Source organism: Blennius ocellaris (genome assembly GCF_963422515.1).
Source record: "Blennius ocellaris genome assembly, chromosome: 20".
Taxonomy (NCBI): Eukaryota; Metazoa; Chordata; class Actinopteri; order Blenniiformes; family Blenniidae; genus Blennius; species Blennius ocellaris.
Window position 1 is genome coordinate 14,426,894 of NC_137669.1, and position 25,685 is coordinate 14,452,578.

The 25,685-nt window shown below is 48.2% G+C and overlaps 1 protein-coding gene across 1 annotated transcript in view; it reads left to right on the top strand.

Annotated features, from left to right (window-relative positions):
- The window catches only part of sdc3 (syndecan 3), a 44,203-nt gene that overhangs the window by 9,972 nt on the left and 8,546 nt on the right, over nucleotides 1–25,685 (top strand). Inside the window, exon 2 of the mRNA XM_080516138.1 lies at nucleotides 23,751–23,844. Within this exon, the coding sequence (XP_080372264.1) occupies nucleotides 23,751–23,844 (94 nt within the window). The remainder of the gene's footprint in view (nucleotides 1–23,750; nucleotides 23,845–25,685) is intronic.

A 25,685-nucleotide genomic window follows, 5' to 3' on the forward strand; every position in this document is an offset into this window, starting at 1 on the left:
AGCTTCCTGAGTGGTGGTGGTGGGGGGTGATTTTTATGAAGGTGTGTTTTCATGTGAGGCAAAGAGGAGCACGGAGAGGCCGCCTGTGCGAACAAGAGAGAGAGACTGTGCAAAAGGCATGTGACTGTGTGTGTGTGTGTGTGTGTGTGTGTGTGTGTGTGTGTGTGTGTGCGTTTAAATTATTTAGCCCGGCGTCCCGACAGAGGAGTGAACGAGGTCAGGAGCTCATTGCTGCAACGTTTTTCCCCCCCTCTCTCCATCCATCCATCCATCCATCCGCCGCTACGCCCCCTCAGCCCCTCGCCCTCGTTCGTTCAGCCTGGTGGGATAAACAGGAAGTTCGTAACAAAAGGCTTCCCTCATGTTGCCGACGTCCCCTCACTTATCGGCAAGCCATGAGGGAAGAACATCGATCCAATTAAACACTAAAGTGTGTGTGTGTGTGTGTGTGTGTGTGTGTGTGTGTGTGTGTGTGTGTGTGTGTGTGTGTGTGTGTGTGTGTGTGTGTGTGTGTGTGTGTGTGTGTGTGTGTGTACACAAACGGATCCTCTGAAGTAAACCTTTGAACCCCGGATCTTTAAAGGGCTCTTTCAAAGGCATTTGCAGTTTGAACGAGCCACTGAAGCTAATGAGCTGCGTGTGTGAAGGAATGTAAATCTGTGTGTGTGTGTGTTTGTGTGTGTGTGTGTGTGTGTGTGTGTGTGCATGTGCAAAGGCGGTTAGGGATATTAATATAATATTAATATTGCTTGGTGGTTGCAGCAGGTTTCTTTCCCATAGGGCCTGTCTTTAAATGCCTCCCCACACACACACACACACTTGCAGCAGCAGGTGATTCATTCTTAATCTTTCATTCCAACAGTTGTGGATTAGCCCTAATCTTAGCCGGCAGAGGCTCCAGGTCTGAAAGGCTGACTGACGCCGCGAGAGAGCGCGTGCGCGCGAGCGCATTGTTTATTTAGCCGCGCGAGACGTGATAATTGTTTTCGTTGTCGGGCTGCGGGTGGTGGAGGTATGACAGGCCATGATACGACTGAAGCAGATACACGAGGGAGACTGACAGGTCACACAACACTGGAACATTGTACACAGCAGGAGGCGGAGGAAGCACTCAGAGCGGAGAGACGTGACTCCTTTTTGACGTTAATGCATTTAGTGACATTTTTGAAATTGTCACGGATCATGGACAGGACCCAAGTGCAGGACTCTGGAGGCAGGCTGGGTTCAATCAAGTCTTTTATTATAATGACAGCACAGACCGATGATTCACAGGTTGCTCCTTGACGTGAGGAGCACAGCAGACTTGACTCCAACGACTGGACAGGACAGACGAGACATCGAAGACTAGTACTGGACCGGACGGACGGGACATCGCTAACAAACAAACCAACACTGAACAAACACACAGACAGGACATGTATAGGGCAGGGTGATTACCAGAAGTGGCCACAGGTGAGGTGCTGACAGCCCAGACCTTGGCCCGCCCACTCTTAAAGGGGACCTCACCCTACACCCTGACAGTACCCCCCCCTCCACGACCGGCTCCAGACGGCCCAGGCATCTCAGGATGCTGCCTGTGGAAATCCCTGATCATGCCTGGGTCCAAGATGTCCCTAGCAGGTACCCAGGCACGTTCCTCAGGGCCATACCCCTCCCAGTCAACCAGGTATTGGAACCCCCGCCCACGCCGGCGAGCTGCCAGGAGCCGCCTGACCGTGAAAACCTCCTCACCCTCTACCATACGGGGAGGAGGAGGGGCTCTTGAGGAGGGAACTAGGGGGCTCTCCCGGGCCGGTTTAACCTTTGACACATGAAAGGTGGGGTGGACACGAAGCGAGCGGGGCAAACGAAGACGGACTGCAGAGGGACCAACCAGCTTAATTATTGGATAAGGTCCAATAAACCTTGACGCCAGCTTCTTTGCGTCTGAGCGGAGTGGCAGGTCCCGGGTGGAGAGCCACACACGCTGACCAACATCATAAGTTGGTGCGGGAACCCGGCGCCGGTCTGCAAGCCGCTTGCGCTCAGCAGAGCATTGCAAGAGCTTGGTTCTGGCCTGAAGCCAAGCGCGCTTGCATCGCCGCACCATTGCCAGAGCTGACGGGACACTAACCTCTGATTCCAGGGCTGGGAACAGGGGGGGTTGGTACCCATACACGCACTCAAAGGGAGACAGACCAGTGGACGAACAGGGCAGGGAATTGTGGGCGTATTCCACCCAGACTAACTGCCTGTACCAAGCAGCCGGGCTGTCAGAGACCAGACAACGAAGGATGGACTCCAGCTCCTGGTTCACCCTCTCTGTTTGGCCGTTAGATTCTGGGTGGTAACCGGACGAAAGGCTCACCGTAGTACCCAACAGCCTGCAAAACTCCCTCCAAAACCGAGACACAAACTGAGGACCCCTGTCCGAGACAATGTCCCGCGGGAACCCATGAAGACGGAACACGTGTCTCAGCATGACCTCTGCCAGCTCCTTGGCTGATGGGAGTTTCGCTAAGGGCACGAAGTGGGCCATCTTGGAGAACCGGTCCACTACGGTGAGGATGGTGGTAAACCCTTCAGCGTCCGGGAGGCCAGTGACAAAGTCAATGGATAGGTCTGCCCATGGTCGGGTGGGTACTGGGAGCGGCTGCAACAGACCAGAGGGGCGAGACCGCGAGGTCTTGTTACGGGCACAGACAGGGCAAGCCCGGACATACTCCCGGACTTCCCTGTTCATCTCTGGCCACCAGAAACGCTGTCTCACCACAAACATGGTGCGCTCAGTTCCTGGGTGGCAAGACAGAAGGTTAGTGTGGGCCCATTGAATAACACTAGATCGTACCGGGGGACACACAAACAGGCGGTTGGGAGGACAACCTGGCGGCACCGTCACCCCCTCCAGAGCCCGCCGAACCTGCTCCTCAATCTCCCACGTCACCGCCCCCACCACACAGGTCGGAGGTAAAATCGGCGTGGGGGAACGAGGAGCAGGATCCGGTTCAAAGACCCGGGAAAGGGCGTCAGGCTTCACGTTCTTGGACCCAGGGCGATACGATACCACAAAGTCAAACCGGGTGAAGAACAGAGCCCAGCGAGCCTGCCGAGAATTTAACCGTTTGGCAGATTTGATGTACTCGAGGTTTCTATGGTCGGTCCATACCACAAACGGGTGCTCTGCACCCTCCAGATAGTGTCTCCACTCCTCCAACGCAGCCTTGATGGCCAGGAGCTCCCGATTGCCAATGTCATAGTTCTCCTCAGCCGGGGTCAGCCGCCTGGAGAAAAAGGCACAAGGGTGCAGCTTCCCATCCTTACTGCTGCGCTGAGAGAGCACTGCCCCGACACCGACATCTGACGCGTCCACCTCCACCACAAACTGCCGCCCTGGATCCGCCACACTAAGCACGGGAGACGAGGTGAACCGGGCCCTGAGCTCCGAAAACGCCTGCTCAGCTGAGGGACCCCAAGAAAACGGGACCTTGGGGGAAGTTAAGGCATGTAGCGGCGCCGCGACGGAGCTGAATCCCCTGATAAACCGCCGGTAGAAGTTAGCAAACCCCAAAAATCGTAATAATTGTTTGCGGCTACCCGGGGTCGGCCAATCCGCTACCGCCCTGACCTTCTCCCTGTCCATCTCCACCCTCCCCTCTGAGATGACGTGCCCAAGAAACGAAACTGTGGGAGCATGAAAAACACATTTCTCGGCTTTGACAAACAAATTATTGCTGAGAAGACGCTCCAAAACAAAACGAACATGCTTGACATGACTGGCAAGATCTGAAGAAAAAATCAAAATGTCATCGAGGTAAACAAACAGAAACTTATTCAATGCGTCTCTCAGCACATCATTGACGAGATTCTGGAACACTGCAGGGGCATTGCATAAACCGAATGGCATCACCAAATACTCGTAATGGCCAGAAGGTGTGTTAAATGCCGTTTTCCACTCGTCCCCTTGCCTAATCCGGACCAGGTGGTAAGCATTGCGCAAGTCCAGCTTAGTGAAGACCTTGGCGCCCTGCAGGCGTTCAAAGGCCGAAGTCATGAGGGGTAGTGGGTAGCGGTTTTTAATGGTTATCTCATTGAGGCCCCTGTAGTCAATGCACGGCCGAAGAGTTTTGTCCTTCTTTGCCACAAAGAAAAATCCCGCCCCTGCAGGAGAGGACGAGGGTCTGATTATCCCAGCCTCTAAGCCAGACTCAATGTAATCTTTCATGGCCTGATTCTCGGGTTGTGAGAGAGAGTAAATGCGACCCTTGGGAGGAGTGGTACCCGGCAATAACTCAATGGCACAGTCATAAGGACGATGCGGTGGCAGAGATGTTGCCTTCCCTTTGTTGAACACCTCCTTTAGATCGTGGTAGCAGCTGGGAACTCGCTCGAGGTCCGGATACACAGGCACCTCCACAGCTGCCACCTTAACCCCAGACACTGACTGACAATGCTCAGAACAATCCCCTCCCCAACTCAAAATAACCCCCGAGTCCCAGTCAATATGGGGTTTGTGCAAACATAACCAAGGGAGGCCCAGGATAACTGGGTAGGACGGACTTAACCCTAAATGAAAAGAAATCTCCTCAACATGGGAGGGACCAAACAATAACTGAACAGAAAGAGTCTTTTTATCAATAGAAAATATTTTACGTCCATCCAACGCAAGAGCCTTCAAGGGCAATGATAACAGTTCAGTGGGGATATTATGTCTCTCAGCCCACTTAAGGTCCATAAAGTTCTCATCTGCACCAGAGTCAATGAAAACCTCAATGTCCAACGTGTTGTCGGCATACCTCAGTTGAGCCGGCGTGAGTCTTCTTAAAGGCGCAGTAGAGGAGTTCTTAAGACTCACCGGGGCCCTCCTTAACCCAGGTGCGCCTGTCCCTTTAAGAGGACACGCTGCAGCTCTGTGCCCGTGCTGACCACAGTACAGACACAGGCCGCTGGTCAGGCGCCGATGCCGCTCCTGCGTGGAGATGCAGGTGAGGCCAACCTGCATCGGCTCCTCCGGAGGTTGTGCAACACTCGGGACTCGCTCCTGCTGGGGAGCGGGACGGAGAGGGGCGTGCTCCTCCCGCGCGCTCCTGGATTCTCCTCCCAGCTGATCAGTCTGCCTCAGGCGATCACGGACCGTCAGACGATTCTCCATCTTGACCGCCAGGGCAATGAGGGAGTCCAAGTCGTCGGGGAGATCCCTCAGGAAGAGCTGGTCGCGAACCGGGCTGGCCAGCCCGTAGAGGAAGGTGTCCCGCAGTGACGCATCGTTCCAAGCGCAGTCTGCGGAGAGGGTGCGAAACTCAATTGCGTAGTCGATTACCGGCCTCCTTTCTTGACGCAGCGCTGCCAGCGCTCGAGCCGCCTCCGGTCCGCCGGGACACCGATCGAAGATCTTCGACAGCGCGGCTGCGAACTCGTCCACCGAGTCACACAGCCGGGATTGGCGGTTCCACTCAGCGGTGGCCCAAGCCTCCGCTCTGCCGGACAGGTGGGAGATGATGTACGCGACCCTCGACCTCTCTGTTGGGAACGCCCCCGGCTGCATCTCGAAGTGGAGACCACACTGGACCAGGAAGGGTCGCGAATCCCCGGAGTCCCCCGAGAAGCGCACTGGGCTTGAGAGCGGTGACGGCAGCATCACGGCGGGGGCAGCAGTAGCTGGCGGCACCACGACGGCGGCAGCGGCGGCAGCTGGCGGCACTGCGGCGGCAGCGGCAGCCCGAACCTCTGGGACCGAGAGGCGAGTGATGAGCTGCTGGAGGTGACCGGTGAGTTGGTTCAGTTGACTCTCCACTGACGTGTGTCGATGAGAAAGGTCGTGGAGACCCGCCGTTAAACCAGCCAACTGCTCGTCGTGTTGAGTGAGCCGGCTTCCCTGCTGGCCAACTGCTCCTAGCAGCTGGTGACCAGAGTCCGCTGGGTCCATGATGGTTGGTTTGTTCTGTCACGGATCATGGACAGGACCCAAGTGCAGGACTCTGGAGGCAGGCTGGGTTCAATCAAGTCTTTTATTATAATGACAGCACAGACCGATGATTCACAGGTTGCTCCTTGACGTGAGGAGCACAGCAGACTTGACTCCAACGACTGGACAGGACAGACGAGACATCGAAGACTAGTACTGGACCGGACGGACGGGACATCGCTAACAAACAAACCAACACTGAACAAACACACAGACAGGACATGTATAGGGCAGGGTGATTACCAGAAGTGGCCACAGGTGAGGTGCTGACAGCCCAGACCTTGGCCCGCCCACTCTTAAAGGGGACCTCACCCTACACCCTGACAGAAATGAGCCCCCCCCCCAGTGTGAGCCTGTGAGTGGAATGGATGCAATTTAAAGTAACTATCATTTCAGTAAACACCCAAGATGTTGTCTTGATGAACTTGCTGATCAATTTGTACAGTGAAGCGGAGATTTCAAATATTTTCTGACCGTTTTGATGTTTTTGGCGTTTGTGTTGTTTGACGCTAATAAAAACAGCTGTTAGTGGCAAAAACATTCCCTGGTTTCTGAAAGGTTGAACTGTAATTATAGTCTGGACTATCCTTTTTTTTTTTTTAAAGCTGCATGCCAACAACACTAAAACTAATAACACCCTAATTTGCGATAACTCAAAAGAAAAGACGATCCATTTTGGGTGTGTGTCGGCGTATTTTGTGCATAAACGAAGTAAAAATGTCACAAAGGGCTCAACTGGATGGACGGAGGAGAGAGGAGGACAGATCGCCGACTGAATGTTTGTAAAGCGGCGACTTCATAGCCAAACGGCTGATCGTGAAATCGATAACGCAGACGAAGGCCAAACCTGAGCAGCAGCACCACCCCGACGTCTCATTTATTAGAAGTGTTTGAAGTGGTTGGGTCAAAGGAGAGCGGATGTTTTAAACCACCGAGTCTTAAAAGTCTTCTTTTTTTTTTTTTTTTTTAACCTGTATTTGAAGTGAAATTTTTAACTTTGTATGTCTACTTTCAATAAATTATTTTTAGCGCTGCTTAAATGAAAAGTGGGTCCTTCTGCCACCTCTCTATGTGAATACATATGAATGAAAAACCCAGAAAGCCCTGCAGTTCACTGCTGGTTCATGTTACCCAGGGGCTCCTCGTAAAAAAGAAAAAAGATTCTGGTGCAGTTAGAGGCTTTAACTATTCACAACCAGAACTGTTGGAAAATGGATGATATCAAGAACCTTTAAAAACAAGCGGAAAGCGGAGACGCAGGGCTCAGTACACACACAGTTAGTAATGCAGTGTAATGTGTGTAAATAATACAGTTTCAGTCATAGGATGGTTAAAAAGTAAAGTTAAAGAAAACTTGGCTAATTTATACCAACTTTTTGTCCTTTGAGGGGACTTTTTTTGGGGGGTGTCACAGTTTGTGTGCTTTTTAAGCTCGGGAGGTTTAATATCCAGCCCTAATTGTGACGTGAAACGTTTGGCTGAGCTCTGCTGAAGAGAAATGGTTTCCTAAACTTCTAATAACACCCACCGAAAAAAAAAAAAGAGTTTGGTGGCCGAACACTCCCTCAAAAATTGAACAAAGTGGCAAGGTGTGGCGACGGAGGTGATTAGATACTGGGTGGAGGTGGAGGCAGAGGAGGTTTGAGGAAAATGAAAGGGGAATGAGGTCAGAGGCAATCACAGACAAAAGTGATATGAAAGGACGGGGGTGCTGCGGGAGAAGAAAAGAGGCAGATTGGAGAGGAGAAGGATATGCAGCAGATGTGTGGAGAGAGAGAGAGAGAGAGAGAGAGAGAGAGAGAGAGAGAGAGAGAGAGAGAGAGAGAGAGAGAGAGAGAGAGAGAGAGAGAGAAAATGGGGGCGGGGGGGGGTGACTAGATGAGGGAGTCAAATTTGTTAATATTTAAGGTGGTAAAAAGGAACCGCCGTGCCCATCAGAGAATAGCAGAAGAATAGGGAGGGATTGGCTTTAGGTGGAGTGAAATGATAAAAGGGCAGAGGAGCTGACGAGGTAGAAAAACGAGAAAATGAAAGGAAGATGGATGGGCTGGATTGGTGTCCCGGCAGCAGTGAGAGAGCGAGAGAGAGAGAGAGAGAGAGACTGGTGGTTAAGCCAGGCCTGTAAAGAGCTTATAGCAGCTGAGACGGATTGAATGGAGAGAACAACCTGGACAGGATTACACTGAGACAGAAGAGAGAAGGGGGAGCAAGATGGTATCATAACCCATATATTTCCCCGTCCGGCACCGGTTAACACGGATGCTGACCACTTCACCACAGGCGCCACAATCCCAATTTAATTAAGCGGGAGCCCGCATTACCCAGCAATTAACGATCGCCAAATGTTATAGTGAACACTTTGGAGCTAATCTATGTGTTGGACCATCATTCTCAAACCATTAGTTACTTAAATCCACCTCCTAATTAATCAGTCGGTGAGTAATATTGTCTGCGGAGAGAAGAAGCTCTCTTTTAAATTACAAATGAACTTGTGACAATGTTTGTTCTTGAGTTTTAATGGAGGCGGCTGGGCGCCGCCGCCGCTCCGACCACAATCACACGAAATGCTGCGCGGCATCTTTAACCTGCTCACCCTCATTATCCACTTGTTCACGGCTACCTGCGGCATACATGCGCTAATGTTGCTTCCGATACTTTGCGGCAGTGACTCCCCCTCATTTTTTTTACCCTTTTAAATCTATACATCAACAATGTGTGGGATATGTTTGCTGCTTTTCCAAAGTGGGAGGAGAGATTGATTGTGTAGTGGTTTTTGTTTTGTTTTGTTGGTCTTGTCTGGTATCCTTTATTTAAGTCAATATGCTGTGAAATTCTATTTGAAATAAAACATCTTGGGGTGGAATAATAATAATAAAAGTTGCAGAAATGGCGAGACAATATCTGCAGTGACTCATTCATTTTAGAGCCGGAAGGTAGAAATTAATGGGACGAGTTTCTTTAGGAATTATGTTTCTTATCACGGGACTGTGTGCTGATGGAAAAACTTCCGAAAATGCAAAATAAAATCTGGCATTGTCTCAAAAGACACTAAAATTCTTACATCTGAGGAGCTTGATTTCAATCCAAACCAGTTGGCATTTTCTAAAAGCAAACCTTGTGTGGAGTTCATTATATTAAACCTGAAATGTGCCACGTGTTGAGAGATTTTAACCTTTGTTTTTGACCTTGTCTGTAGTTCCAGATATGGTGGGATGAACTGATCATTTATGATCTGTAAAAATTAAATCACATGCAGTAAATGCGAAGTATTAAGTTACTTCTGGTGAGACGTTACAAGAGCCGTTCATTCAACCCAGCAAGATGTCCGCATTGGCCTCCCTCGCCCTCGCCCTCGCGCTGGCTCGTGATTCGTTGAGGTCTCCTGACATCGATTAGTCCGAGTTAATCACCATCTCGTGATCGGTATCTGATCAGGTCGCAGGCATGGGACCATAATGCGGCTCGCTTCCTTATCTGGAGTCCACACCAATCGCCTGATCGTACAATAGTTAGCATTCGATATCGGGTGCTGTTATGATACAGGATGAATCGATGTGGCTGCGCCGACAGTCACTCGGTCCGGGGGGGGGGGTTGGCTCTGGGCTGACCGGGGCAGTTGAGCCAGTGGGGGCGAACCAGGAGAGGAACAAGGTCCGCCTGCCAGGGTGCCCTCCGAGCCTCAGCTTGTTTACCTCATCTCTCTCTCTCTCTGTGTGTGTGTGTGTGTGTGTGTGTGTGTGTGTGTGTGTTTGGGAAAACGACAGGTACAGCTCGCAAAAGGTGCATCTTTTCCCATTTCCACATTGAATTACACCGGGGCTGATTGGATTTTTCTCCCCCCTTGCATCAAAGACAAAAAAACACTCGTCTCTCTTTGTTCTCCCGCCCGCCGCCTTCCGACTCCGTCCAAACTCATCGCTCCGCAACGCTGTTTTTCCTTTCCTCAAGTATTCCCCGTTTGGGCCTTTCCTCGGCGAGACTCAGACTCTTGTACATCGATTTTTCTAGTTCTCCTTGACGTTCCCTCCTCGGGGTTTGCATAGTCGCATGACAGTCATTAGCCTGATTACACAAGCTGTAATTATATGAACACACACTCAGATGCTGCCTTGTGATTCTCATCACTGTATATCGGCAGGAATGTGATTCTCATCATCCCCCCTGTGCACGCTTATGCGTGCGTGCGCGCGTGTGTATGTGTGCGTCTTGAGGTTTTCGATTTTAGCCTGAGAAGAGACCATTGATTACCGTTTCTATGTGTACTCTGAGTGCCCCCTCACTCTCTCTCTCTCTCTGCTGCACAAAGGCATCATGGTCCACAGGGTGCTCTCTCTCTCTCTCTCTCTCTCTCTCTCTCTCTCTCTCTCTCTCTCTCTCTCTCACACGCAGCCACATTTCTGAGCCCCTTTGAAAAGTTCCCTAGAAACATGAGAAAAGTTCCAGCCACAGGCGCCACGCCCTCCCACTGGCCCGGCAGAAATGGGCCCATTGAGCAGGGCTGTAATCACACTCATGGACAGGGACACACAAAACCACATGCGCACATACACACGTACACACACACACACACACTTATAAATCCACATCCAGCGTCGCTTCGAGGCGGCAAGTCCCTCAAAATAACAGTCGTCGACCCATCAGCCAACCAGCAGCAGCTCTTTGCTTCTCATTGTGCTATTCCTCCAACCAAACATCAATACGCTCGCTCGCCGGCACTCCCTGAACGCCACGGACACACACACACGCTCATAAACGCAAACAAACACACTGCAGTGCATTGTGGTGTGTGGGACCTGCAGTTGTGTCGGAATCTGAAGGCATTTCTGGCGGCATGACGGCGGCACACGCTCACTCACACTCTTATTTAGAAATGCATGTTTCATAAGGTCATTTATAATAGAGGAGGATTCCACGCAGAGAGAGGCCTCCTGCATGTGTGTGTCTGTCTGTGTGTGTGTGTGTGTGTGTGTGTGGTAGCCTTGAGATGTGGTCTTTAATCCTGCTGGATTGTCAGATTAGTGTAACAGCTGGGGCCTACATACAGATATACATCGCTTTGCTTTCCTGTCTTTGTGCGCGTCACCCCTCCTCCCATCATCCCCCCCCCCCCCCCCCCCCCCGGCGAGTCTGTATATTACTGTATGCGTGTGTGTGAGACAGTCTCACAGCTCCAGTCCATTACATGGTTTCAGGCCAGCTGATGTGTCACCATACAGTCACATGACCTCCGGCGAGTCGGTGTCAACTGCGTGCTTTGTTGCAGAAATGGAGACGTTGCAGGTCAAATGCACTGCGAGTCCGAGGGTCAAGGGGTCAGATCAGGACCGCTTCAGCCCGGGTCAGCTGTCAAAACATTGTTTAAAATAAAAATAAAAATCTCTTCTGTGTTTTAAGGTATGTATTTACAGCAGTACATTACATTAACACCATAGTGAAATTGTAGTGGTCACATTATAGAATATTAAAGACAAGGTAGTTTAAAAATAAATTTTAATTAATGATCAGTTTTCTTAAATTGTTATATTCTATATTTCATATTTGATTTGAATCTCTTTTATGTAAAAAGACACCTTTTTGTCCTTGAAAATGTCCCAAATATGCAATTGTAGTTGCACTATGAGGATTAGATTCACATTTATGATTCATTAGCAGACCATTTTGTTTAAATCTGTCAAAAACCTAACAGGAGAGGAAGTTGCGTATCCTTTCACAGTGAAGCCAGACATTAGGCTACATTCACACTACAGGGAAAATTGATCCCAATCTCACTTTATTGTTTTCTGTGGCAACACGAGAACCAGGAATCCTAAATAAGATCCATATCTGATGTTTTCAAGGCGTCCTTGGTCTGAATAAACCAGTAGGACCTGCAGTGTGAATTAAAAACTCAGGTAGGGCATTTTGAACACGTCTTACAAGCGAGGTTATGTCAACTTGGAGTTTCTCAACCTTTTTCTTTCTCTTGCTGCATCTTCATTTATTACCAACGACAGCTAAGACGTGCTGAAGGTTACTCAGAGAAACATAGCTCACCTCTGGAGTTATTGTGATTGTGAAAGTCCTCAGTTGCGTATTTTAAGCGTTGCACTCGCAGTAACACGATCCAGTTCTGATCCAGCGGTGGGAGGGCGAACAGCCGACAGCGGAGCCGATATCAATGGGATAGAATTATGCAATAACGGATTACTTACAGGCATCATTTCCTGCGAGTCCCTGGTGTTCAGGCAGTCAAACTGAAGCCTGTGCGCGGCACAGCATGCCATCGACAAATAACAGTAGCGGTAATTACAGAGAAACTTTGAACACAAAATGCATTGTGGGAAATGGGCCCACACGTTTTGGCTGTTTGAGAACATTGAGCGAGGGGAAACCAGACGCTATTCTCTCTCTATATATTTATTTATTTTTAGGCGATTCATTCAAAGTGAACTTCAAGTTGTCAATTTGAGGACTCCGGTAATCAATTGAATAACGGCGAAGAGGCAGGCAGCCTTCCACCTAATGAGGATTAATTATCAAGCTCACAATGGAAGCATTTGAGTGAGCACCAGATTACACTGAGCGTCTCCATAAATCGATGTGGGCCTATTGTTTTGACACATATGAGATAAATACATAAAGTGCGTGCATGAAAATGAGATTGCATTGTTTTGCAGGGATTCACATTCACATACCCCACACACACACACACACACACACACTGTGCACCTGGTCTGTCCCCACAGCTCTCTGGCCAAAGCCCTCCACTGCACCATACACCATATTCAGCAAATGCACACCTTCACATAAGGACATTCATCACTTAGCTCGTCTTCGTCCTTGTAACTCAGTGCGAAGAGATAATATTAGAAAGATAATATTAGTGCTTGAAAGCTTCTCAGCTGTGGTTTGGTGATGCAGTGAGAAGGATCCAGGGCACAAACGAGCTAAAATAACAAACTCAAGCCGATGTAATGTCATCCTCCCACAGGTTTTGTTGAAGGAATTAATCTGGCCAGAGTAGCCGCAGCAGTGTTATCAGGAACCCGATCTTCTTTTTTTTTTTTCTTCCTAAAAATAGAAAGGAAAAAAAAAACAAAAAAAAGGCAGAGGACGAGTTTCTCCTGATTCCTGGCTGCTGCAGACGCTGCGTGTTTATACTTTTTGCTCGGTTGGTTCATATTTACCGGTCGCAGCGAGCACGCGTGTGTGAAAAACTGAGGCAAACATGTAGGGAAAGATCAGAAATGTGTTTGGCAAGGGACGAGCGTTTCTACCTTCCCACTCAGTGCTACTTTAGCGCGTCGCGTCCACAGAAGCCTTCTGGCGTCGGATTGCAGTTTCGGGATATCGCACGTTATAAATGAGGATGGCAGCTATAAATGTCACACTTTATTTTTGTTTTTACCTCTAAAATAAATCAAAATACTGACATGGCGCATACTTTTTTTTTTATCCCCCACCCACCCCCCCAGTAGTCCCTACATGGTGAATGTGACTGTATCCAAAACATTTTAGGGCCACTTGCCATCTTTTTAACAGCTATTAAGTGTAAAATTGCTCAGCGGGTTTTTCTTCTTGAAAACAAAAAAGTGACGCCTGCTCATGACCCCCTGCTGCAGCTGTTACTGTAATGATAATTCTACTTGTGAATTTGGATGTATTAGTTGGCTTACTGCCGAGAAAAGACCCCCCCCCCCAAAAAAAGAAAAGAAAAAGAAAACGCCTGCAAGGGAAGAAATTAATTATTATTTTGAGAAGGCTTTGGCACAGACAGTAAAGGTTTGACAGTAAATGAATGTGTTCGGAGCAGAGTTTGGGAATCATTTTGATCGCTCCTGAATAGACTCGACTCGTTGGGCGAGCGCCACTGCCGTAGAAAAGATGACGGCTCACGCTGTGAGAGAAATGGTGTATTCTGCTCGTCGGAAGGTGCAAACGTGTTATTTAAAATCCTGCCTTAATTATGTTTTCGCAGCTTCGCGTGAGTTTAAACTGCAACATTAGAGAGAATGTAATCGTTTGCTGGCCCGGGTGGGCAGTGAAGGCCTCGATTGGAGGGGGGGGGGGATCCTGAAAGTAAACGCCTCATAAACTCAAGGTAAAACGCAAAAGTTTAGACATCCAGATTGTTATGAAACTGTTGATTTCGGTGCGGTGCCAGCTTCAGGTAAGCTGAAGATTCAAAACGGTGATTTGGGGGAGTTGGAGGCGGATGGGCAGACGTAACAGGGTAACTATCCTAGAAAGCTTCAGTGTAAACATGAGTGATGCAGGACTGACTACAGATATTCCTGTTCAAGGATGAGTGTTAATTTATACAGTTTACACAAAGCCCTGCCTCTAAGCTTTCACCTCATTGCAAGGGCGGGCGATTGATTTTCACCAAGGGGTTCTCGAAATAATACAGAAATAGCAGTGGTTAGGACGGGCTGAGTCTTCAGTCAAACTCAGTTGTGCTCAATAGGAATATAAATTCTAATAAAAAGTCGACTGTGTAATTTTGATAAGCTGCTGTCCTCGCTCAACTCTACTCCGGTTCTTGTATTTCTCTGAGGTGATACAAAGTGAAATCTAATAACACAGTGAATTTGTTCTCCACCAACTGAACTCGCAACTGCCTCTTTGACTTAAAATAAGTTTTACGCGAGTCTATTTTACATTCTGCATCAGTCTTTGTCGGGTTAACGTGAGACGGGATCGGCTCCGAAAGTGGAAGAAACTTGAGAAGATAGAAGGATGGGTACTTTGCGGTCAAAAGCTTCTACGTTATCGCAAAGTTCTTGTAGGATATGTTTTCCATTGTTTTGTGATTTTTAAACCTCACTGGTGTTTCAGCGGGAAGCGTTCAAACTGCCGTCTCTATTCTATTTATAAGACGATACCTCAACAGGCTTGTGTTGTATTCCGGAAAAAAAATCCACAAATATGAGCCAACAATCGTCTTTAAATGCCCAAAATTTGACGCGTGTGTTTCAATGATTCCCTTTGAGAACGCTTGTGCCAAACATGAACTAATTCCACATTGGGAGATATATTAACGAGAGGCGATGGGTGGACAGCCGGAAAACACTGAGCTGGCATGGAAAACGGTTTTGCCTACGTACTTGTATAGCGAAATGTAACAAAGTGCAATGATGGCATGATGCACATGAAGCCTGAGTGACGGCGTATCCGCCTTGAACCAGTGAGGAGACAATAACATTCCCCTCGGTTAATCAGCTCCGTATCTCCATCGTGTTCGAGGTTTTTTTTTTTTTTTCTCCATTTGAGGTTTGTCTGCCGCTCATTTCAATTATGTCGTTTTTCCACGTCGCCCTCCCCTGCGATGTTTCCGCGCCGCGTTGGCTGCCACGGGGGAGGGAAGGTAATGATGAGAGGGATCTCCGCGTTTGCGACGGATGCGAGCGCTCGGCATCCAGCTGGCTGTGGCGTTGTTCTGCTCCTGCTTCTCGCTGGGAGATCCCTGCTGTCTGAATCGATAAAGGCTGACAAAACAAACCCGGAAAGATGCAAACCGTCGCAACGGTGTCTGAGGGGGTACAAATGTCACGCTTGTTCACCGCGTGTCTATGTTTGTTAAAGGGCGGTCCTTTAGTCGCCTCGTGCGGCAAACTTCCCAAAACGCCACGCGCTTCTGCAACGCGATGTGAAAATGCGACTGCGGTGTTGATGTATTTATTTACAGTTGCTGGTAAATGTCACTCCGGTCGGACATAAATGCTTCATTAAGGCGACACAAGGTGTCGTCGGCTGTTTTATCCTCAACTGCTGATGTTCACACGCTCCAGGACAGGGTTGAGACGCTCGTCAGTCTCACCTGCTTGCTGTGGTTCTACTCTTGGTGGAGGTTGAGCAGAGTCATGTATTTGGAGAAGAATGGTCACTGTCGTTGGGCCTTTCCTCGGCGAGGGAGATTTTTAAGGGTTTAAATCACTGAGGTAGGATTTCTTCAACTCCCCCCAACCCGGCTGTAGTGTGCAGGTGTGAGCTGCTTTGAGGTTCACAGGAGCACAGCTGACGTCACCGCGATAAGATACTGTCTCGACACTCGACCGCCTTTTTGTGTGTGTGTGTGTGTGTGTGTGTGTGTTGTAAGATGTCATGCAGTGTGACCGTGTGCAGGCTTTCTGTGCTAATCTCAGCTGAAGGTGGCAGGTGTCTTAACCAGGCCATCACCTGGTAACCTACTCTCTCACACACACACACACACACGCTGCTCGGCCTGTATCTGGCTCGTGTCTGAGCACGAGCGCGCCGTGGCGTCCACTTTGGCCGGCTGCCCGGCCGCCAGCGGAGCGGGGGGGTGGGGGGAGTGAAATGAGGCAGAAAGGGGGAGAGAGATGGAGGGATAGTAGAGGTCAGTGCTGACAGGGTCGGGGATCCACTCCGGAAAGCGAAGAAGGGCGTGGAACAACACAAACGGTAAACAGGCTGCAGGTTTTTGTTTTTTTTTCTTTCCCGTAAGCGAGCAAATAGTTGGAGGGCAAAGAGTCTGCCAATTTCCAGGTAAAGAGTCGGCTTTCTCCTGTCGGCTCGAACTGTTATCGGTGCGGGTCAGACACTCGGCGGAGGAGCAGACACTGAGAGACGGCCGTGAATCAGCAGCTGCTCTCCGGACCGCGTTTCTCCAACGACGCTGAATTTAACAAGAAGAGACTTTCAAATGCAGCCGACAGCAGCCACTTTACTCTGCTTTACGCTTCAAATTACTGTCGGATGATGATGATCCCCCCCCATCCCACTGGAAAGCTGCTCTGACATGGAGCACTTCAGCGGGGACACCCATGTCCAGGTTTAAAACATTCATCGCGACAATGACTCGCGGTAACGTCGCCCCCCCCCCACTTGCACGTGACGCCCTGAAACAAATATGAGCGAGCTCGACTCGAGACTGCATGTAAACGGGGCCCGGAATAGATTCGCTTTAATGAACACGAAGTCCCCCGGAGAAACGTTCACGATTCGCATACGTCTTTAATTGGCAATATGGCGGGAGGGAGTGCGAGGGGGAGGATTGGCTGGAGGCGGGGAGTGATGGAGCCGCGGAGGACGCAGAGCCAAATGTTTATCCGGACCGCCGAGTGTTCGTGACATGTCATCAGCGTAAATGATCAGCTGGTGAACGGAGCATGTGATTACCTGGAGTAGCGGTCGGCGCCATAAGGAGGTCGAAGAGGAAATGGTTACCAGCGCAGCGATGAACATCTGTAACAACTCAAGACGCTTCGTGGGCTTATCTTGTTTATCCCATTATCGAGGAAGTGAAACGTCTTTTCGTTCAGGCCCAGTTCTCAGTAGTCAAACGTTGTGATGTTGAAAGGACGACTTTAAATGTTCTTTTTTTTTACTAAGAGCATCATTAAAAATGTGCACATCTGTCCAGATTAATGTTGGAAAAGGCCTTTGAGTTAACCCTAACCCTAACCCTGCAAAGCAAGATAATTATATAATGTATAATTATCTTGCTTTGCTTTTTACCAAAAAGTATTAAGGTCACATTGAAAACGGAGCTTCTTTTTGCTTTGTGAGCAGGAGATGGTTAAGAACACATTTAGACTCAATAAGGGTTTGTTACAAAATGAAAAGCAGCCCATAATGAAAAACAGAAAACCTTTTATAACCAGGATCTATTAGTTAAGTCCTGGTGGGATCAGAGAAGGAAACTCTTAGTACTGGTTGGTTTTTTGACATGTGGAGGTTTAGACTTCAAAGTAAAAAAAAAATCTAACTAGCTAATAAAACTTTATAAATTCCTTTTTTCCATATTGACCCATCCTATTTCTAGGAAGTGCAGCCACATTACGGCGCTCCGGAAACTGCCGCAAAAAAAACATCTTAAGATGAATTTTTAAGATGGAATTTCTTTTTGAATTTCCTCGTCTCGATTGGGATTTTTTTAATTCGGCTCGTTCCTAAACAGACGGCGTAGCATCAAAACGTGACATGGCAACGAGTTTCTGCCCCCTCTCTTCTCCTTCAGTGCAGTGAAAGGAAGGACGGACGGAGAAGAGGGACTCACAGATGGTGCCAGAAAGCAGAGGGAGTATTCAAATGATTCTTCACAGTTTGAGAGCTTGGAGACGGCGCAGCAGTCGAGAACGTTCCCTCCGATAAAATCTCACATTTTAAAAAGCACAATTAACTATTATTTCTCCAAAGCGGAGAAGCACTGCGTGCATCAGGGCTTTGCGTGTGCATGTGCACGTGTGTGTGTGTTTTTTGTGTGTGTTTGTGTGTGTGTGTGTGTGCCAGGCATTGTGTGGCAGCCTCTCGGGTTACTGAGGAATGCATTTGAAGTCGATCACAATGAGGCTTTCTATCTGCACTGCTACCCTGAAGGGGATCTCCAAACTGAGCTGCACTGGATCCTGCAGAAAAACAACCCAAAGAAAATTAAAATAAATCATCTGCCGTCTCCTCTTTCAGGAGCATGTGGATATTCGTGTGTCTGTGGGTGTATTTGTGTGTTTCAGTGGATAGACCCACCTCTATTTGCCAGTGTCATTCCACTTCCTGCCTCTTGGCATTACCCGAAATATAACACACACACACACACACACACACACACACACACACACACACACACACACACACACACACACACACACACACACACACACACACACACACACACACACACATTGCTACTACTTGTAATTGTCATATAACCTTCAAACAGGCTCCCTCTCTTTATCAGGGTTCTGCAGTATTACTGCTATTATGATATCAGAAACTCACACATTTATAATCTTGCTTCTTTTTTTTTTTCCCCTTTGCCCCAGCATTAAAGCCCAAATTAAAATATGTAACAGATTAGCTTGTGTGGAATATTAATATCTGTGAAATTGCAGCACTTGTCTGCTCAGGTATAAAAAGCGGGCTGTGTGGTTGTAAAACGAGCCGTGCACATGCAAACAGAGACGCCGACAGTGGGGGGGGGGGGGTTTGGATTTATAGCGCGACTTGCCTGATGTCGGCGTCGGATCAAGTTTCTACCTGAGTCACTGCAAATATTGCAACACCTCCGCGGAGAACATACCTACGTCGGCTCTGTGCAAACGTGATATTAACCCTTTCCCAGAACGGGTGGCTTCCGTTTCGTTTTTCCAGAATTATCCATAATTATATACTGCAAGCTCACAGATTGTTTTAGAGTGACTCCCAACTGGCACCGCATGTCTCACAATGGCACTGCTGTCACACGTTGCCAAAAACCAGGATTGCGTTCACTCCGTATATGGCTGTCATCTTACAGTTTCCTTTTATAACCATTGGCAACAAAATGCAGCGGTTGGAGGGAAATTGAGGGCAACATACAGATGATTTTAGCCCGAGGTTATGCATGTGGTTGGGGTAGAGGTGGGGGGGGGGAGCACGTTGCATCTCGTTGTGGTTCAGTTCGCTATGTGGTGTGGGCCGCGAGCACAGCTGTTTATAGCTCCCAAAAATGCAGGCGAAATGCAGAGCTGGCCCGATCCAACTGCCCCCAAATCACAAAAAAACGCACGCACACTCACACCCACACAGATGAGTCTGAGGGTTGCATTCGTGTCTGCAGTGTACACATGCGCCGCAAACTCAAACCTGTGATTACACCTCTTCGGACGCACACGCTGTAATTACACACAGTGACGCACGGCCGCCCGCCATACCATGATTTCACGCGTATAATATTCGGCTCGTAAATTAAATATGCTGAGGCACAGGGAGGGGGGATCGTGTTGCTCGATGCTGGGACAAAGATGGACGACGCACAGTTAAAGATAGATGAGGTTGAGACAAACGGGGGTGGGGTGGGGGGGGGGGTGGACGAGCAGCGATGGCGATTCCTATAGGCCATTGTGTGGGCTGGGGAGCTGCGAAGAGGCCTCTGCGGTGGGCCGTGGTGCCGCCTTGGGGGCGGGGTGTGTTGATTTAAGTGTGTGTGTGTTTTTAGGAGTCACGCCGAATTTCTGGGGCTCGCCTCGAGATAAGAAATGCAGTTTAAGATTAAAGGAAAATGGGGCGAGAGCAGGGATACACTGGCACCGAGTTTGTGGATCCAGAGGGGGGGGAGGCGGCGAGGGAGGAGCAGATCGGAGGAGGAGGAGGGAGATGGAGGAACAGACTGTTTTGATGTTGTTTTTTAGGTTGTTTATTTGACGTTGCATAACACCTTTGCTTATGTTGTTAAAGTGTGCGAGAGTGTGTGCGGCGCGGTCCTGGTATGTGTGTGTGCCTTGTAGCTTCTCACTGGGAGACGGGAATTTCTATGAAAGGCAAAGGTTGCCCATAGCAACAGCATTCATTGTAAAACTGATCCTTGGAATACAACACACACACACACAGACCATACGTGGAGTGAAACATTTTTTTTCCAATATTCTTTTACCACTTTAAGGGTTTAACATCAACTTGACTTTACACATTTTTTTCTTCATTCAATCTTTTTCTTGTGTACACATGCGCTTGAAACATCAGTTACTGACACACACTAGCATGCACTTGAATTGCCAACAATGCGCGCGCACACACACACACACACACACACACACACACACACACACACACACACACACACACACACACACACACACACACACACACACACACACACACACACACACTCACACTCACACTCACTCAGCCCTCCACTTTCTGCAGCCAACCTCCTCGGTGTGTCCGGACTCTAAACAAGTTCAAGTCAATTTCATTTTCAGGAGGTACATATAGCGTTTCAGCTCCACCTCATGCTGCGATGTGATGGACTGAGATGCTCGGGTTTCTAGATTCCATTATGCTTTTATTGGCTTTTAAAGGCATCGGGTTTCCTCCGTCTGGAGCCGGGGAGGAGCTTCTGCCCCTTTTGTGTGTGTGTGTGTGTATGTGTATATGAGTGTGTGCATGTATACAATTAGCAATACGCAGTCTAGCAAAAAAAAAAAAGCTCTGCAGGGCCTCGGGAAAGGCTTAAGATTGCTGAGGAGATAAGGAGGAGATAAGTTTGTTTTGCTTAGATTTTCAGCAGTGGACTGACTGATTTCCAATACCTGGAGCAAGGCTCAGCCCTGCTTTGGCACAGGAACATTGTACAGTAACACTGTGTACCGAGAGAGATCTGGACCGCTGATTAACGCAGCACAGAAGAGAGAGAGAATAAAAATGCAAATCTCCACTGCTGTGCAATACAAGTAAAAGACAATTATTAGGATTATTTAATATTTCTATGGGGGAAAAAGCAGACTGAGGAGTAAAAGAACTCCACACCAAAAAATTACAAAGTGACACCTCACATTTCTCTCGGCACATCAAAGCAATTTTATTGTTGGCTTTCAGTTCACCCTTCAGCTTCACTAGGATACAGTGGTAAGAGGGGAGGGGGGGGGGGGGGGGGGGAACCCCTCCAAACACTGAATAAATTGTCCTAGTGTTCAAAACTCAAGACACATGAACCAAGCTCGAGACTCAGTTTTAAACATAGAGGAGCATTTGGCAGTGGAAGCGCCTGATTACTCCATTACCAGTCGATAGAGACCAAAAACAAAGCGAGGAAGAGTCAATATTGGACCTCATCACGGCCAGAAACACTACGCCTAATGCTAATGTGGCCTCATGTCTGCTTGATGTGTAAATGAGCAAATGTTTGCCCACAAGTTGAGCATTTCAACTTTATAAAGGGATAAAGTGTCGGCGTTGTTTTGACAGTGTGTTCAGCAGCCCATTTGAAACAAACGAGACAATCTGAACACATTATAGCCTATTTAAGATGATTTTAACAGTATTTCGTAATCATTATTTAAATGTGTTCCAACTTGATACACAAATCAACCGCTCTGCACAGTCGTTGAGGGAATACTTTGAATCCACCACTGACAAGAAGGTAAAAAAATGACCCAGTGAAGTCTGACGATACAGTTGAAACGAGTGAAGTGTGCAGTGTTTACCTATGCACTGCAGGCCTCGTGGTGTCTGGTAAGTGCACGCATCCGATAGCAGTATTGGTTGACTGTGTATGATGGGAAAAGCCTCTGAGTGCTAAAGTGTGCGTTTAAACATCACAGCGATGTGGGATTGAGGTCAAGAGAAAGATGAATGAAAAGAGAGAGAGAGAGAGAGAGAGAGAGAGAGAGAGAGAGAGAGAGAGAGAGAGTAGAGATCAGCCTGAAAGTGACCGAAGGCTGAGGTCACTCACTTCAGGGTTTCAACCTCTGAATGATCCCAGACTAATCTCTCCTGCCTGACACCCCCCCCCCTCGCCCCTTGTGAGCGGGACATGAAATAGGGCTGGATTAAGGTGGAACGATGAGGAGTGAAGATGCTGGGAAATGATCCATGAGAGACAGTTTCAGCCGCATTACAGACAGAAACGCTTCAGGGGTGCTGCTGTTAAAAAGAAGAAAAAAAATAAAAAAAATAAAATAAAACCTCTGTGTACCGCAGCAGTTATTCAGCGGAGATGATGATATTCTCAGAGCCACACGGGGAGTTCAAAATACTGACAAGTGTTTTGCAGACGATTCTGGTAATTAAATCAGGCTATTTATCAAACAAAACATTTACTCATGGGTCCTCCAATGTGAGGCTTTGGAGCTTTTTGCTGTTTGTGTGTCAGCAGGCTGAACCGATCTGATGCTCATCAAAACAAGTCAAACCAAAACACAACCTTGTGCTGCCAGTTCCAGTTAGGTGAGGGTGCGGAGGACAATCTTGTTTTAAATTCAGGGCCCACATGTAGAATAATTGGATCTTAACTGGACTAGTCAGAAGAACCGCATCACTTGGTTTTTTGTGAAAATGCAAGTCCACATTGAAAGTGATCTAATTGAACTTTTAACCATTTCTATCATGATCAACTTAAGATTTTCGATCGAGAAGCACAAAGTCATTGCTTTTCTTCAACAGTTTCTTATTTCACTGCACGGATCTCTCCAGCTATGAGCTCAAGTCTCAATACTACCAACTCCTCAGTGAAAACCCCTTGTGGACAAATTGAGAACGGCAGTGATTTCTGTTGATAAATTTATTTATTTTTTTCACACATTGTCCTCCATCCTGCAGCCCATTCTGAACCCTCTCACTGGCTGTTTCTGCAACACGAGCTGCAACGTTTGAAACCTTATTCTGAACGTGTCGGTGGGCCCGGCACTTTGTGCAGCCCCGTCCAGCACGACTGGAGACTCCTACCTTATTGAATTAGCCGGCTGATTAAGTAACTGATTATCCGTTGAGTGAGGAAATACATCTAATGTTCCCCGTGTCTTTGCCTCATTCAGCTTTGTGATTCCGCGTCTCTTGAGATTCAAAGTGTTTTAAAAACCATCTTCAGAGAAGTTGGTTGACGCAAACAAAGCAGCAGGAGAGTAAAATGTTCGCCCTGTCGAACATAAAATGGACACTTTGCTGACATTTCGTTGACTGAGCGGTCTGTTCTTTGAGTAAAGTTGTTGTATGAAATTATACTATTAATCCATAATGGAGCAAATTCAACAAGCCTGGAGTTCAGAAGTTAATTGCTTTGCGATGCTCCGCTGCTTTGCAGTCGGCGCATCACTCTGCTGCCGACACATAAGCAGAGACTAAATGAAACCGCCATCTCCCCTGAAAGGCTTTGATGTCCTCCTGCCAAAATCCCAGCTTTGGACCGTCCCGTTAGCGGCGCTCCTCCGCGGAGCCACGGACGGACAGATGTTGTTCTGTCCCGCATAATGCAGCCCGCAACGCCTCCTCCTCCTCCCCTCCGTGCGTTGTAATCTGCCAAAGTGGTTTCCCTTTTAAATGAAAATGACAATAATCTCCATCATCTGCACCCCCCCCCCCCCCCCCCCACTTTCTCTTGTGTTTCCAACAGGGACAGACGTGGTCGCCGTCCCCCGATGACGAAGGCTCGACGAGAGACGAGTTCTACGACGATGAGGACCTCTACTCGGGCTCCGGCTCTGGCTGTAAGTGTGTGTATGTGTGTGTGTTTCATTGTGTTGGAGGTTACAGGCTCACGGCCTGCTTCTTTCAAACACGACAGCTGCTGGGTTTCAATCTGCTGACCCTGTAGACCCCACCCCCCACTGTCTCTGGCCTGGAGTTATGGTCGCTCTATTCACCACGCTCGCTACGCATTAAGGCCCCAGCGCAGTCATTCGCGCAATGCGAAACGCCACATTTGGCCCGGACCGTCTCGTTTGGCTGTAGATTTATTGAAAACACCTCAGACACACCCTTGCAAACAAGCCCTAACTCGGGCTCAATTCCCCCAGATCTTATTTACTCTAATGAGATTACCGTCCACAGAGATTAGACGATCACACGCACGCCAGCAGCCGTGTACACCTTCCTGCGAGAGCATGTCTGTGTTGGCGGGAGCCGGCTGCCTGCGTGTGCAGGAATTACCTGCTTAACGTAAATCACATCGGCGTAATTCGGGGGCTGATTTTTTTTTTTGTGTGTGTAATCTGGCTGTTGAAGCTTGAGCGCGGCTCTTCTTGTTAAGCGTGACTCATTGAGGTCTGCCCTCAGTTCAGGCACTGCGCAAGTGGACGAGCTCGCTCAAAATAAATTACAATTCAGAGCAGGAGAGTGTAGCAGAGGCACCCCCTGTGGTTGAGACAGCCGCCCGGCAAATTACTTTATCTCAAACGGTTATGTGCAGTCGCCTGCGTCTAAAGGAAAAAAAAATAAGAGGAGAATTTTTAACAGACAGATGCAGGTTTTTATGATGCTGCAGCCTCAAAATGTGGCATTTTTGGCGTCTGATATGTTTAACAGAAGTTGCATTGTTGGAGTCTATATTTCAATATCCTCTCCAGCTCCTCTGTCGGCCTCCATGTCTTTGTGCCTGCAAATTCAATTTGTTTCTCTTTCAACCCGGGGAGCGCCAGTGCTCTAACAGAATGAAAGGTGGCATAATACCATTACAGGATTCAAAAAGAAAATAAATCTCTCCTCTCCTTTCCTCTCCTCTCCTCTCCTCTCCTCTCAATACATATGTTGAAACTCCATGCTTGTGCCAAATAAAGACGTATTAAAGCTTCTTATTCACCCACGACAAAACAAAGAAACACCACAGCCAACATGGGTTCGGCAGACAGACGGACAGCGCGGCTATTCCGCCTTTAGTTCTTCGCTGAGCTTTTATGCTTTTGCGTTTCGCTCTCCAGGTTTTAATGCAGCTGAACTCGCAACCGATTGAAGTTCTACTCATTTGTGCGTTCCTCAGTTTTTGTTATCAAGACGACTAAATGAGCAGAAAATAGCTATTTAATTGTCTCTTTGATTGCTGTGATAACTCATCATTAAACTCACAACTTTTGAGGTGATCTGTAATGGCGATAATAGCGATGCAGGGTTTACTGAAGTGAGTTTAGAGAGAAAACTCCTCTTAAAGGCGAAGTACGTGCACATAAATCTTGGTGAAGTGTCAACTATTCCTCAGATATTCCCCGTACATCAGACTCAGGGTTGCAGGATGCTGCAGGTGATCCCAGCTGACTGTATGAAAGCAGGATATATCCTGGGCAGAGACATTCTTGCACAGTCGCATTCACTCATATTGTCAATTTAAAGTCACCAATTATTCTCCAAATGCCTGTTTTGGGACTTTGCCTCGGAGAATCCAGAGAAAATCTCAGGGAAAACATCCAAACTCCACATAAAAACCTGGAATTAGGAAAATCTCTGAATTTGAGTGTTATGGTTTTGCAAGAAGAAGCTGTCCAGGTGCAGCTTGGGAATCCAATACTTTTAGAGCATGAGTCACATGAAAGGATCATCTTGACCCTTTAATGCATCA